Source organism: Parus major, chromosome 14, assembly GCF_001522545.3.
Source record: "Parus major isolate Abel chromosome 14, Parus_major1.1, whole genome shotgun sequence".
NCBI lineage: Eukaryota > Metazoa > Chordata > Aves > Passeriformes > Paridae > Parus > Parus major.
The window spans coordinates 10,399,896-10,415,586 of record NC_031783.1 but is presented as its reverse complement, the minus strand read 5'-3'; the positions used below and the strand labels follow the sequence as shown (position 1 = coordinate 10,415,586).

Below are 15,691 nucleotides of genomic sequence, written 5' to 3'. Positions count from 1 at the left end.
CCGGCTGCGGGGCTCGGGACCGGCTGCGGGGTTCGGGACCGGCTGCGGGGCTCAGGACCGGCTGCGGGGTTCGGGACCGGCTGCGGGGTTCGGGACCGGCTGCGGGGCTCGGGACCGGCTGCGGAGTCCGGCTGCGGTTGCGGAGGGTCGGTGCGAGATGCGGAGCCGGGCCAGTTGCGGGGGTCCAGGACGGGGCTCTGGGGCAATTACAGGGGGCCGGAGCAGTTCGGGGGGCCGGGGCAGTTTCGAAGGCCGGGTCCGGCTGCGGCGGAGCCCCGGGGCGCGGCCTCGGCGGGGAGCCCCGCTCATGCCGCAGCCGGGTGCCGCAGGGCGGAGGGCTCCGCTGCCCCCCGCTGCCTCTCGTGCAGTTTGGGGATGCCTCTGTATTCCTTAAAGCTGCGCGTGTGTGCTGCCCTTCGCAATGAAGGCTGAGCTGCAACAGGGACGTTAAAACCCGCACACCACAAGCCTCCGCCGCTCTGCCCCTCCCCTTCTGCAAAAGGCAAGGCCCCCCCCACTCCCCGCTAAAATAGAATAACAACGATAAGAAAGCACACACACACGCACACACGATCGCGCCGTGGCCATGGCGATCCGCTCTGCCTTATGTAAAGGCAGAGCAGACGGCCGAGCCCGCCAGGTTACACGGCGGCTGCTGCGCAGCAGCGCCCGCCCCTCCGCCCGGTGCCGCAGAGGGCCGGCGGCGGGGGCTGCCCCACTCCCCCCGGCCCCTGCCCGCCGCCGGCTCCTTGTTTTCCCCTCTCAGTGGGCAGAGCCCCTGGCCCTGGAGCAGGCGCCGCAGCTGCCGGCACCCCCACGACTTGTTGTTGGTGGGTCTGGTGCCGGGAGTACCCGGGAGGAGGGGCGGGGGCGGCGCACGGCGGGGCGGGAGCGGTATATGCTGCTCCTCGCCGGGGCCACGCTCCAGACCGGCCACCGCTCCGGAGCGAGCCCCGAGCCTCCCTCTGCCTGGAGTTGCAGTTCGTCTCCGATCCCCTTGGGATTTAAATCTTCTTGCATATATATCTATCTATATATATATATTTTTTTTTTTCCCCCCCTTCCTCCTCCTTCTCCTCCTCCTTTTTCTCCCGTGCAAAGTGGAGCAGGAACTGCACCAAGGCAGCCCGCGAGATCCTGCAATACTGCTCCGATTTGTCCCTGCTATTATTCCTAATTAATTATTATTTTTTACCTCGCCCCAGCCGGGGAGGGAAGCGGGACCGTTCTCGGCAAGAGAAACATTTCGCTCCGTATCAATAAAGATTTTTGATTTTTCCCCTCTCCGAGGAGGGGCCGGGTGGAGGGCAGGCACGGCGGGGGGGGCCGGCCCTCGGCGGAGAGCGCAGCCCCGCGGTCCCGGCGCGGAGCGGAGCGGCGGCCGCGGCGGGGGGAGGCGGCCCCAGCGCCGCCCGCGCGAGGGGGGCAGCCGCCCCAGACAGGTGATGGGCGTTTCGGCTGCGCTCCGGATCGACTCCTTGGGTTTCACTTTGGTCTGATCTAAGCAAATATGCAGAAGTACCGGCTGGTCTAGTCCTAAGAGCCAAGAGGAGCGAGCGAGAGCGGCAGAAGGGGAGAGCAGCCACGCTCCCGTAGCTAGGGGAACGTACAAACAGCGGCCGCGCCGTCATTAAGCCACCGCCGCCCCGGGCAGCCCCGACCCACCCTGGATGCGGAGGACCCCCGAGCCACCCCGCTGCTTTTCCCCTGAGGGATGGTACTGAATTCCTGCGCGGCAGGAGCCGGCCTGCAGCCCCTCTCCATCAGCGTTGCCTTCCCTCCGTGTCTAAAGTGCACTAGACCGCGATGAGGACCTGGGCTTGCGTTTTGCTGATAGGTTTTGGCTACCTGTCCTTTACCTTCTCCGAGGTAGGTGAGAGCGGCTTCCTGCGCTGCCGGTCCCCGGGGCACGCCGCAGCCGGGGGTCGGGGCTAGCCGCGGCGGAGGGCATCGGGGAGGGAGCGGGCTGCCCACCTGGGCTCCGCGGGCATCCCCGCACCCCGGCCCCGCCGGGAGCGCTGCCCTGCCCCGGGCCCTGCGCGGCCGAGCCTGGCAGCAAGTTGCCATTTCATGCATGGCAGAAGCGAAAGGGAATGACCGTGCATTCCGCGCCCGGGCTGCTGGGTGCTCTTAAGAATTAATATGTATATAATATATATTATACGTATAATAAATATATGATAAAATATCCACGCCCCGCGGGTGCCAGCGGGCTGCGGCTGTGCGGAAGGCGAGGGTGCGCGGAGCCGGGCCGCCCCCGCGGCGCCCAGCGCTGCATACGGCGGCCGCGGGCACCGCTAGTGCCGCGGGCAGAACTTGGATGAATCCCCCGCGCCCCAAAACGCCCCTCCCCGGTTTGCGAAGCTCCCCCGGAGCAGTCGGCAGCTCTCCCGCCCGCCTGCCCGCAGGGGACGGAGGGAGCGCGGAGCCGCGTCCCGGGGTTGCTACAGGTGGCCCCGGTCGGGGCGAGCGCGGTGCTCGGCGCTGCACAGCGGCTGCAACTTTTCCCGGGACCCGGTCTGCTTGGCACTGGGAGCCGCGACGTGGGCGCCGGTAGGATGGCGGCGCCCCGTGGGATGCGGTTCTCCTCCTCCTCCTCCTGCCCGGGTCGGGGGAGCCCGGGCCGGCGGGGCACTTGCCGTCCGCACGAGCCAACTTCAGCAGCCGCTGCCCGGGGCAGGCTCCAGCCGCCGAGCGGGCTCGGGGCTCGGCGCTGCCGGGCACACGCTGCCAGGCGGGGCCGTGCGGAGCTGCCGCCCCGCCGAGCCGTGGCGCAGTCGGGCGGGCGGCGCGCAGCCCCCGCGGGCGCACAGGCGGGGGCGGCGGGAGCGCTCCGGCGCCCCGCGGAGCGCAGGGGGGGGGATGTGTGCGTGGGTTTTCCCCCTGCTTCATCCCCGCATGTCCCGCAAACACCCCGCACCCTCCCCGGCAAGCCCAGAGGCGCGGCGCGCCGCACGCCCGGCGCCGCGGGCGGGACTGCGCGGTGACCCGCGGTGTGTGTGTCTTTGAAGGAGGCCGAGATCCCGCAGGAGCTCATCGAGCGGCTGGCGCACAGCGAGATCCACAGCATCCGCGACTTGCAGCGCCTCCTGGAGATTGACTCCGTAGGTAAATTAGTCCCGTCCTCCTTCCTTCCGCGCCGTCGGCCGCCGCCGCCCCGGGGGGAGGCCCCGCACGGGCCGCGCTCCCCGCACGCCGCTCCGGGACACCCGTGCGGGAACCGGCCCCGGGAGCCCGGCGGGCCCGGGGTGCGCGTCACAGGGAGGCGGCGGCCAAGGGGCCGATCGGGAATTAAAACTTCGTGGGGTTCAGGGTGGAGAGGGACCTTGTGACCCCCCGTGTTTTCAGAGCTCTCTCCGTCTCGCAGCGGAGAAGAATTGCCATAAGGTTTGTTGTTGGTCTTGCATTGCTGTGTTATCTTTAAACTACTGTCCTAGAGGTATTTAAAATATTTGAAACAATATTTATGAATGAAGTAATGTCTCTTCAAGCGCTGGGCTTTATTAAAAGGAAAATAAACCCTGCACGCTGATTTTAAACAGGAACCTGCATATGAAGCTTACCCTCAAAAATACACTTTTTTTTTTCAAAAGAAAATAGTGCAGGGTTATGTTCTGCATCATTAGGCATGCAAATAGGTGTAGTGAGAACGTGCAGTTTAACAGATCGTTGCAGCAGTAAATCAGATCTAGAAGCATGGTATTGCTGGGTTCCTTATCCTTTGGTTTCACTTGATGCACTTTGTTCCTGGTGATTTCTTCCCTCGGTTGAGGGAGAATAAACCCGGCACCTTTGATATGCCCAAGGGAAGCCTGCATCTTGCTGAAGCACAAACATGGAGAAAAATGAATGAGTTCTTGCTTGCATTGGTAGTGGGCCATCTCCCTTTAAACCATATGCTGTGTATTTTTGTAAAGTCTGTGCCAGGTTCAATCACCTTCATTCAGAGTTGCGGGATCCTTCTAGAGTTTAACTCACTGCTTTTTGTACAGTGCTCTATTAACGAGCAGAAATGCACTAGGAACGTATTTTACAGTCATAGCTTTCAATTTCCATGTGATTAGGGAGCAAATGTTTTCCCATTACACTGAAAATGGGAGTATTTCTGTCTTGCACAACACTTTACCATAGAGGCTAATTACTAATTACCAGATTGGCACTGGTTTAATATTTTTGGAGAGCAGTGCTTCATCACTGTTGTTTATCACCACAATTAAAGAAACTTTCACAACAGGGAAGGGGTATGCAGTTCATATTTCCCCACTGAAGGCTTTTTTGGACCAGACAAGTGCACTACTGCTAAAATATTTTTCCCAGTGAACTTGGTGGAGTTGGCTGCTGTTGCAGAAGGGCTGAGGATCTGAGCGCTAGCATTTTAAAACGGCGCATGCTGCTCCTGCCTTTGAGTCAGGGTTCTGTAGCTACCAGAATACATTATTTTTTCAAATACCTCAGTGTAACAAGCACATGCTTCATTTTTAAATACCACTTAGAAGGAGAGCAAAAGTTCACATGGCTCCATTGCAAGAGAATCAGGCAGACAAGTGGGGCAACGGCAGGAGTTGAATAAATGGGTAGATGTAGCAGAGAAATTTATTCCAGAAAATAATTATTTACCTCGTGGAGAATATTAACTGGAGGATGCAAGACCAAAAATGGAAAAGGTCAGCCACAAGTTTACCCATTTCATTTTGCTGTTTTTTTGCAATTTGTCAGTTTAGAAACCATTAGAGAAACAAGAGACATAAATATTTTACTATCTCACTGTGAAACAGTAATTCCTTAAGACATGAACTCAAACAATATTAAAAAATAAAACCAAAATATTCTGCCTTTCACCCGCTTCTTGCTTATGTGAGTGCTGCTTTTGCCTGTGTGCTAAGCTGTGCTCTGGGCTACTCAGGCATGGCTGGGCTTTCACGGAGTAACCCGTCTTTACTACCCACATTGCTTTTCCTGGGCACAGTCCTGCAGGCTTTACTGTCATGAGTAATTCTTACTAAGGGCTTATCAGAGTGACTAATCGAGTATTGAAATTGCCGTGCTTTCCTCAGTAAACAGGATCGGGCCTGTTTACTATATTTAGTATTAGCTTGAATTAGCGAATCAAATGTTTTCTCGTTGTCCCTGGTAAGATGATATTTCTGAAATGTGTTTCCTTAGGGCTGGGATTGCCTTTAGGGAACAGCCAGTTCAGTGAGGGCTTGTACAGTAGGTATATTTCCCTTTTATAGCATGTACTCATTTTCAGCTGAGGCTCAGAACAAAATCACTCCAGTGACTATTCTCTCCCCTGTTTTAGTGCATGGTATTGCCAGTCCTTCTGCATGTGAGTAGCCCTGTTTAAACTCAGTGGGTGGACTTGAGAATTAAGAATGATCTTGTAGGCTAAGAGTTTGCAGGATCAGGCATGCATGAAGAAAATGTCTGATATTCCTGAGTAACAAGGCGGAATCTGTGGAAAATGAAGGAAGAACAGTCATTTTCTCTCCTGCAATGCAAAACATATATTTTTAATTGGAAAAGTAAGTTTTGTAAGTCAGAGTGGGCAGGTTTTTCTTCTATTCTGACAGATTTGGTCTCTATATTGTAGCGCAGAGATGACTGATAACCCCCTTCATAAAATTAGAAACCACACCCCCAGACCATCTGGCATATTACTTAAAGAAAAACACTACCCAACATGGAGCTTGTCATTGTATTCAAAAAAGAAAATCCAGGCCAGTTTGTCAGAGCCCAGTGCCGCATGTCCAACTCAGAGGGTAAAGGCAGCGTGGAAATTCTATCAGGAAATAGGCTCTTGCATTAATTCACTGCAACTGGGATCCAGAGGCAGTGACAGAATCGCCTTGGCACGATGGAGAGCAGAGTCTGACCCTGTTTAAAGGAGAAAGCATGCACAGTCCCAGGAAGTAGGCAGCTCTAGTGTGCAGAGTACAGTTTTACTACGAGCAGACTAAATCCCCAAAACGGGGGCACTTCCTCTGCTCTGCTTGTGGAGTTCTCTCCGGCTCAGCAGCGTGGTTTTCATCCTCACCTCTCCCATCTGTCCTGTGGGAGGTAGAGTTCATTTCATCACCTATTATGTTTGCCTCCCGCTGGGAACAGATTTTTTCCCCAAGTCATCTGCCTGCATGGGGAAAGGCAGGGCTGAGTGTGCCTCTTTGCACGGGTTAAGGGCATCCACCAGGGTCACCTTAGGCCATGTGAATTTAACGGCCTGTGATTAAGAACTAGCAGAGCAGCTTTTGTTAAGTGGAGAAACGTTTTAAATTAACTGTATACTTCCACGGAAAAAGTGTTAGGCTGCTGGAGAGCTCAGTCTTTTGGAAAATGTGCTGTTGACTTTGTGGGTTTTGGTGTGGTGCTCAGTGGAGGATGTTGCAGTGCAATGTTTTGGCTTCTCTTGCACCTCTCACACATCATGAGAGGCATCTTCCATGTGTGGCCTGTGTTTTTCCTGAGACAGATGAGGGAATACTCCTCCTCCTTTACAGTTGGTTGATCACACCTAGGTAAAGGAAAAAAAAAGCCAACAACCTAAACAAAACAGGATCTTGCAAGCTGCTACTTATATTTTCTTTAACAGATCAAAGTTGAAAACGTAATGACATCTCTCTCTGCAGTTGGATGTCAGAAGGGCAAATTTTGCATCAGCCAAAAAGAAGATCAAAAAAATAGACTGATGTTGCCGTGGGCTTTCTGGCTCTAGGACTGATTTGTAAGACAGACCATTTTAGTTTATTGTACCTTACACTGAATTCCTGAAAAAAAAAGATTGTAAGAATTTCCTAAACTGCTGCTGCTGTTGGTACTAGAAGTCTTGGATCCGTTCTTTCTGGATGCACATCAAAGTGAAATCTAGAAGGGTTTGCATTAAGACTGCATGTGTTGGGAGTTGTACCTCACATAAAATAGTTTGCTAAGAAGATGGAAATGCAGAAGTATAAACTGATAAATAGAAAATAGCAGTAAACTTAGGATGCTTTCCACATGCTTCTTGAGTGAGAAGAGTAATCATGTATTGGCAGAACGTCACAGGAACTCTGTGATTTATATTCCATGACCCAGTGGAAAATTGCCAATCTGACAAAAAAGAACAATTTCAGCTACACTAATGGATTGACCAAGGCTAATTGCTAGAGTTTTTATGCCCATCATTGATATGTTGTCAGTACAGAAAAGATTACAGAGAAATTTCTTGATCGGCTGCCATGAAAACATTTTTTTATTATTAAAACATTAAAAGAAAGCTGCATTAATCTGGCTCTGTGCAGCATCCTCCATCTTCACTTGGTGACGAGCAATGTTCGAGTTCTAAACTAAGAACCACCCAATTCTAGGCTTTCTACTCTAAGCCTCATTTTGTGAGGTGCTAAGCACCCATAAACTCACATTTCCTTTGCTCAAAGCTTATCCTCACTCTGCAACTAAATCAGTACATTGGGGAAAAGCTGATACAAATTAAGCATCACCCTTCCTTAAAGTCAAACCAGAGAGTGCTCTTTGTAGCATCGTGGTTTTAATGAAATGAAAGGAAGACTTCTGGCCATGCATTCAGAGCCAAGTGTGAGTTTCAAAGCTGACTTGGTGATTTTTCACTCCTGCTTAGGCAAGACTCCCGTTGACTTAAACATGGCTTGAAGTGCAGTGATTTTCCCATTGACTTCACTGGGAAATGGAATTCCTTCCAAATGCCTGTGGGAATCAGGGGGGACACTTAAATGCCTTTAGCATTGTAGTATCTTCTGGCTCCAGCCATGCCCCATGATTCTGTTTATTAAACCAAACTTGGATGATGTGTTGATGGAAATAATACAATTTGTGTTAGATAACGCTTTGAGGTTTGACTGGAGCTCGTTCTGCTGAGCTAGCTGTGTAGATCCCTTTTTGTAACCCTCACAGAGAGACAGGAACTTAGGAACTGCTATACATGCTTAAGATATGTGGTGAGGCAGTGAGGTACACTACAAGCCAGAGGCCTTCTTCACCTTAGAAATCATTTTATAAGCAGCACAGCTCCTGGAGGTGTCATTTTGCTTTATAAAGGTGGTGATGGAAAATGGCTAATTGCAGCTGAGTCGAGCAGTTCTGTGGAAGCACATGACTTAACATACTGGTTATTAACCAGCTGATCATACCAGTCCTTTGGCTCCTACCAGCTTCTCCAAAGGAGGCAGCGAGGGATCCTTGATGCTGGGAGAGAGCTGTGCCAGCATTGCTGAGTGTGGGATTAGGAGCCATGGCCCAGCCCTGCTGTAGCGCTGGCAGCCCTGCTGCCTTCCCTTTCCAGCCTGATGCCTGTGCCCGCCAAGCAGTTGGGATTAGAGGCATTACTTTTGTGTTTAATCTCCTTTTAAACACTGTTTGCTTGTGCACGGAGATGCTTCTTGCTCCGAGCTGAGCTTGGATCTCAGGCTGAGCAGAATTCACGCTGCTTTCTTTTGAGTATCACTTCATTGCCTCAAATTGAGGGAGAGGTTGTGACAACGTGGAGCTGCCAAAAAGGAGGTCAGTTTTAAGGTGTTGGGTGGCTGAGTGCTAGGAAACAGAAGAGGGCTGGAGACACATCAGAACGGATCCTCATTTTGCATAACACCATTTGGGATCAGGTGGATGGCCTGGTGCCATTGGAATGGGATGTGGGAGACCTGGCTCCACTCCCCAGCTCAGTTGCAAACTTCCTGTGGGATCTCTGGCAAGCCATTTTATTTATACCACTGATGAGTTTTCTGGAATATGGGGTGCAATAAAAGCAGAAATAAAACCCTTTAGTCATTGCTGTGTTACATGACAGGACTGGGACTGCAAATAAGGTCCAATACCAGCTAATTAGTCAGGTTCCAAAATTTCCCATCGAAATCTATGGGAAACAAGTACCATACATAGGAACTAGGAGCCAGTTTATTTGGTCAAATAGAGACTGTAGATTTCACAACAACTAATTTCATACATGGATCTGTTCAGCTGCTAAGGAGATTAGGCAGAACCAATGGGTGATCCTGGCACCACCTCTTGGACCTCCAATTTTACATTCTCTTAGCTACTTACAACAGTATATTCCAAGAAGTAATGATAAACCCTGAGATGCAGAACTCTTTCTAAGGTGCTGAAGATCCTGCTGTCTTCATGTCTCACCTGGCTGTACAGGTGATTTCACAAGCTGTGTGTTCCTTAGGGCACAGTTTCTTGGAGGGAGGAGAAAAGGAGTTGGTTGTTTTGTGGAGCAGAGCCTTATGATGTATGTTACTAATAAAGCTGAGATTAAAACAAGTTCCAGAGGCAGACAGCTGTGTGTACAGAACAAACTGGAAGCAGGGAGTGTGACAGTGCAGAAGATGGGTGTGTAGGGTGTTGGTAGCTTGCAGAGAGGGTAATTGAGTACTGTGTAATACCCTTTTTTAATGTTTTTTTTAATACCCTGCATTTTTTTAGAGCACATCACAGTTTCTTAGGAGCCAGCAGTGAAACCTTGAAACTCTGCAGTGGTGTTCCAGAGGACACTCCAAGAAGAAGAGTGCTAAACCCTTTAGTTTGGGTGTCCTGGGGTCTGTGTGCAGCTCTGTTTGGTTCTTCCTTCCTGATCCCCCATTTGCAGACTGCGCTTGTGGTTTTCAGACCCCACGGCATGGGACACGACCTGAACTGCTTCACTTAACAAACCCAAATAGTTGGAGCAGTTATTTTGTTGTTTTTTATGATAAATGAAATGCCAAGTTTTCCATCTTTGCTTTTTCTCATGGCCCTTTAACCCATGTGGTAGGCTTATTTAGGGAACAAGACAAGCCTGGATGCAGTCCCAGAGTTTGCAGTAGCTTCAGATGCCCCTCCAAAGGTTAGGATACTTCACAGGGGATTTGTTCTGCAACAGAGAGGCTAAAAGGAAACCCATGCTAGTTACTTTTTGCTTTTGATTCTGTCCTTGTACTGCCCTGAAAACCAAGCAACAGAAAATTTACAGAGGCAGCATTGTTGCTGTTGGGTCTAATACCATATTTTCTACTGTTGCCTCATACCAGAACTTCAAAATGTTTGTAAGAAACATTTCACATGCAGGATTATTGTTCCTATTTCTACACCTTTCCAGTAAGAAAAGCTGTATTATGCCTTTCACATAAAAATGGAAATGTTTTACTTTAGGTATGGTTCTTGGCCACAGTGTGTGCACTGTTTCTGGGGATTTTTGGTAAAGTGGATATTGGAATTAAATTGTGCATGCTTATACATGACATTCAATGTCTGTGTCTTTCTTCCCTGCCTATGCCCTTGCAATTGCATTAATAGGGGTTACATTAGACTGATTGTAGCAGGATTTGGTTTTGTGCCTATGAACAGCACAGGTTTGTACCTGTGGAACAGCACTGTAGCAACACTGGTGCAAATAACATACCTGAAGTTTAACATTTTGTTTCCCGTTCTAGGGTATGATGATGTTTCAGAAACAAACCTGAGGTCTTACAGTGTTCATTCTGCTAAACATGTGCAAGAGAACCGTCCTGTGCCCATTCGCAGAAAAAGAAGCATTGGTAAGAAAAAAGCTATTTGTACTTCGGGAGTGAAAGCAGAGGGGATGCTTTTGGTCAGCCAAGCAGGACATTTCACTGGAAAAATGTGACATGCACAAAGGAAAAAAAAGGACCATTTCTAGCTTCTGCCTTTCTTTCTGCACAAAACGAGCCGTTGCCTGAGAAGCTGTCTTCTGGAGGATGTCCATAGGAGACAGACATGCACAAATTCTTTACATTCACTTTCTTGTTGCAGCATGTTGGAAAGCTAGACCTCGGTTAGAAAATGCTGTGATATTCAATGTATAATTCATAGTGTGGGGAACAACTACAGCAGTGTGCTTTAAAAAACATCAACAGTTGGTAGAGTTTTCAGTACAGAAGCTCCACAAAAGGAAACAGCTTGACTCTTTATTCACAAGAAAAATACAGTTTATCCCAAAAATTAAAAGCCATTGATGGAAACGCTGGGGCATTGATTTCCATCACTGTGTGGGGTACCAGGCATGTTTACAGGGGATTTTATCCTTATTAATAACAATGGTGATCCAACAAAGCCCAAATATAAATTTAAAGAATGGACGTGCGGATAGGATTTATGTACAGTGCTTGTTCATCTGATTAGGTGTGAGTGCTCCACCATTCCACAGGACTGTGGAAAACATCCATGATGTTATCCGTGGTGGGTAACTCAGTGTGTTTGTACTTGGAGCTGTGGTGGTAGGCAGAGATAGCCCAGCTTGCTGTCAGCAGGGATTTGCAGTGTGATTTGGCAGGCGCCTGGCACATTGGCTGCCTGGGGAGAGCAGCGGTTCTGGAGCAGCCGGTGACGTTGGCATCTCACCCTGCAAGGTGCTGAATGCCTCCCCACCAGAGGCACTGGGAACTGGGTGTGCTCAATAACTTGTAGGAGTTGTTGCCAGCTATCTTGCAGTATTGCATCTGTTAATTTTCTTGAGTTCGTGGCACTGGGGGCTGCGTGTAAGGATTTTCACTCTGTTTAGTCTATTGAAATGCATCTCTTTCAAAACTAAGCCTAGATTTCCATGTTGCAGGCACAGGCTGGGCCTGAGCTTCTTGTATCTAAGAACTAAGTGAAGAAGCACAGGCAGTGTTCCAGTTCCCTGACACATCTAACCCAAAGCTATCACAAGCTTCCACTGTAAGGAAAAAAAAAATAAAAATCCCAGCTGTCTTTGGAGAACTTATCAGCAAACAACTTGTCCCTGCAATTGCTATTTTTTTCTGGACTGTTTTGAAATATCAGCTTGACTTCTTAAGCAGTCCCTAGGCTGATGATGATACATGGTTTGGATCATGGCAGCATCACACAGTAGTACAGGGCTACTCTTTATAATCCTCCAGAAGGTCACCTTACCTGAGCCTGCCGGGATATTGGTTTAGCTGCAGGTTTTTTGGTCATGCTGCTCTGGTGGTTTTGCATCGTTCAAGAAATAAAAAAATTAAATAAAACCATCCATGTATAAGGCTTTGATAACTACAGAAAAAATGGCAGCTGCCTTTTGGAATGGTGGATGCGCCAGACTCCCTGATGTGGGCATGTTAAAGTTCTGGAAGTGAAAACCCAAGTTTTGAATGTTTCAAGCTGGTGCAGGTTGTTTCCCAGCTGTGTAAATTTGGTATGATACAGATAATCCTCAGTTTAACTTCTGAGGCGGTGTTTGCCAGGTGTTGCATGTTTGTGTGATGGTATTGGTGTGCAGTGATGACCCCAGTGCTGGAAAGCAGCAGCTGCTGTTGCACAGTCACTCTGAGGCTGCACTCAGGGGTTGTTGAATGCGGAGGAGCTGTCACTTCCAGAGCCAGGAGTGTCTTATCTCATGGTACGTGCTCCAAGCTGTGTCAGGAGCCAGGCCACTGGAAACCCTCACTTTAGGGCTGGGCTTTGGGAGCGAGTCAAGCTTGTCCCCAGGGTAGCACCACAGCTCTGCTGTAAGCACACAGCGCTCAGCACTGCCTGGCCAGTGAGCAGTGGGGACTGGGAGCGCTGGTCCCACCTGCAGCTCACACGTGTGGGGGGCTCTGGGGCGGGAGCAGCTGCTCAGCTGGGGCTGTGACTCTCCTGTTTCCCCAGAGGAGGCCATCCCGGCGGTGTGCAAGACGCGGACGGTGATCTACGAGATCCCTCGGAGCCAGATCGACCCCACCTCGGCCAACTTCCTGATATGGCCGCCCTGCGTGGAGGTGAAGCGCTGCACCGGCTGCTGCAACACCAGCAGCGTCAAGTGCCAGCCCTCCCGGATACACCACAGGAGTGTCAAGGTGAGCAGGGGGCTGCAGGGCACAAACTGGTCCTCTTCAACCTGGAAACCCCACTGATCCCTGTGCCTGGCCACCCAAATCTATCCATCCATCCTTGGATAGAGCTCCCCTCTCCATTCTGAGCCAGCAGATGGTCTTTTCAAGTTACGTGGTCGTTGGAAAATCTTGGGTTTGGATTTGGATTCCCTTTAGGTTTTCTCTTTTTTTTTAATTATTTTTTTTTATTTTTGCAAGGAAAATAAAGTTGATTGTGCCTTTCCCATGATCTCGCACAGTGCAGATCTTAAAGTTAAGAAGATAAAATGACTCAAGGGGCATTGGACTTAAAAAAATAAATAAATCACAGTATGGAATGCTGTTTTCTTAATTAAATATTATGCAGCCTAAATTGGGCTTTTATATTTGACAACATAACACTTTTGATCTGAAAAAATGTGTTTCAAATTATCTTACCCCAGGGATAGAAGACTCAACAGCTTCATGCTGTATTTGCTCATTAGACAAAATCCCTATTGCAACTTTCCAGTAAATATTACGTGAAATATTTATGTTCATTTGGCTTCACTGTGTTCTAATTTTTATCAGTATTTAAACAAGTACTGTTGATCTACATCTGTGTGTTGGAGATTAGACTTACACTTAGCATTCATATTGTGAAGACTGAGCTCTTGTTGCCCTGAATTTCTTAAGAGCAGAATTAAAATAACCCCCACCACATTCTTCAAGGTAAAATTGCTCAGCACAGCACACTAATTGCTGCACTTAGAGTGGATTTCTTGAGAAAACTGCTGTTCCCTTAGTGCTGTACATCCTAGAACAAAAATAAGGCACCTAACATTGTTTTTCATACACTGTTTTTCATACATGCAGACATGTGTCTGGGCAGAATTTATTTTTCTTTCTGTTTATGAACATCTAAGAAGTGTTTTTTGCATCCAAATAAGCTGGAGAAACATGAGATTGCCTCAGTGTTCTCGAAAATAATCATACTTTACACTTGCTTGCTGCCTTGCCTTCATGGGATACGTTTGCAGAAACAATTAAAAATGAGGTAAAAATTTGGGCCAATAATTACTTGAGGGCTGAGAACAAACTGGGGAGATTGAAGGACTGCAATTGTAAACCTTTCTGAATAGGAGCTAAACAGCTAAGTGCCTCAGGGTTGTGATATTTAGTGCTGTTGCCTTTGGGTTTGATTGATGCAGTTGATTTTGTGTATCAATGAAAGCGTACAGAGCAGCTGGATGTGCTCAGCACAAGGCTGAGACGTGTGTGATGAGCTTGCTGTTGGTACCTGTGTGTGACATTGCAACCTTGTGCTTCATCCCTGAGGGATGGGGGAGATGACAGATGAGAGAGAGGGTCTTGGCTGTCCCCCTGCTGCTGGGACACCCAGTGTTCCCAAAGAGCTGCAAATCCTGGCAGCAGCTTTGCAGGATGTCACTGCTGGGGCTGCTTCCTTAGCACACCACCACGTTGAAGGAATTTTAGTCTCTCAGCCCGCTGTAGTGCTTTTAGATTTGCATTCATTTTAGTAGGGCACAAGCTGAAAGTAGGCTCAGCTGAGCAGCTGCTTTTCGTGGCTGTGTAAATATATTGCCACCAGCAATATCAATATACGTCAGCCAGCTTTGGAGGACATTTTTTTTTTCTTTTCCAAGCTCCAAGACTGCTCCAAACAGTCATTAAGTAGCAGGGGAAAAAAGGACAAGAGGTCAAGCAGGAACAGGATGTTCATTGTAAAGGTTGTAGGCTGACCCCACTGTCACACCAGAACTCTTAGAACAGAATCCATATTTATGCCCTCCAAAGTCAGATCCCCTTGTAGCTTTGATGTAATTGATGGTTTTCTGAGCCTTTTGCCAATCCTAAGTTTAGAGCTGAATGTCTGCTCATGCCATTAAGTAGCTGGCTCAGAGTGAGGGTCCCTGGAAAGGTGGGAGCGGTTTTGGAGCGCCTTCTCAGCTGCTCTGCAGTGCAGTTGGAAAGCCGGCTTGTGTTTTCCCTTGATGTCAGACTGCATAAAAGCTCTCTTTTGATGGAACATTGAAAAGGCTTTCCCTGCTTCCTCCTCATTGACAAGGTAGTGAGATCATAGCTGGCCCATTCACACTAGAAAAATGTTCATCCAGAAAGGTCAGCAAATGGGTTTGCATCATCCAACAGGCAAAGCAAAGGGTGTTTTCTTTGTCTCACTGAGGGCCACTGTAGTCAAGGTTAAGAGAAGCTGGGGCAATGTGGGAGGGGCAGTGGAGGTGCTTGTGTTGGGGCATTTCATTCCTGGGACATGATTCAAAGGGTGGAGGGTTCAGGGATGTCCTTTCTTCATCTTCACTGAGCTCTCATCAGTGAAATCCCACTCATGTGGAGCTGAAGCTGTAGGGAGGCTGCAAGCCACGGGGGTTGGTGGAACAGCTTCCCTGAAATGGTTCTTGGAAGGTTTCCCTTTCATGGGGTGGGTTTTGTTAGTGAAAGGTGGGTTTGCCTGCAATGGCAGTGAGCCCATGAGAGCACAGCCCTACAGACATCTCTGTTCAGCAAACTGCACCTGCACAGCCCTGCAGAACTGGGACTGAAATGAAGAGGCTGCTTGGGAGCTGCTCTTTGATGGGAAGGAAAGGATTCTAGTTTTCCCCTTACAGAGCAGTGGTGACAAGGATGGGGAAGTTAGGGGTGTCTGTTACAGAGAGATTTTCTCCTTTGTGTGCAAAAGTAACATCTGCAGATCCTGTTGCTTCTGTCCAGTGAGTTCAAGTATTTACCAAGGACCAGACCTTAACTTATTTGAAGGGTTCTGAACAAGTCTTCTCAAGAGGCTTTTTGAGCATGGTGTCCTTGGTGGGTTTAGTCACAGAAGCAGAAAATAATTAATATTAGGGAGCAAATCCTGCCTATACTACTCC

At 49.2% G+C, this 15,691-nt stretch overlaps 1 protein-coding gene across 5 annotated transcripts in view; it reads left to right on the top strand.

Moving 5' to 3' along the window:
* Positions 1 to 923: 923 nt before the first annotated feature.
* Positions 924 to 15,691, top strand: part of PDGFA (platelet derived growth factor subunit A) — a 35,155-nt gene continuing 20,387 nt past the window's right edge. Inside the window, exons 1-4 of one of the 5 annotated variants that reach the window (XM_015642962.3) lie at positions 924 to 1,869; positions 3,012 to 3,108; positions 10,422 to 10,526; positions 12,601 to 12,788. In XM_015642962.3, coding sequence (XP_015498448.1) covers positions 1,807 to 1,869; positions 3,012 to 3,108; positions 10,422 to 10,526; positions 12,601 to 12,788 — 453 coding nt within the window. In that variant the 5' untranslated portion in view covers positions 924 to 1,806. The remainder of the gene's footprint in view (positions 1,870 to 3,011; positions 3,109 to 10,421; positions 10,527 to 12,600; positions 12,789 to 15,691) is intronic. The other 4 variants (XR_001524112.3, XM_015642963.3, XR_001524113.3 and 1 more) reach the window with 4 other exon arrangements.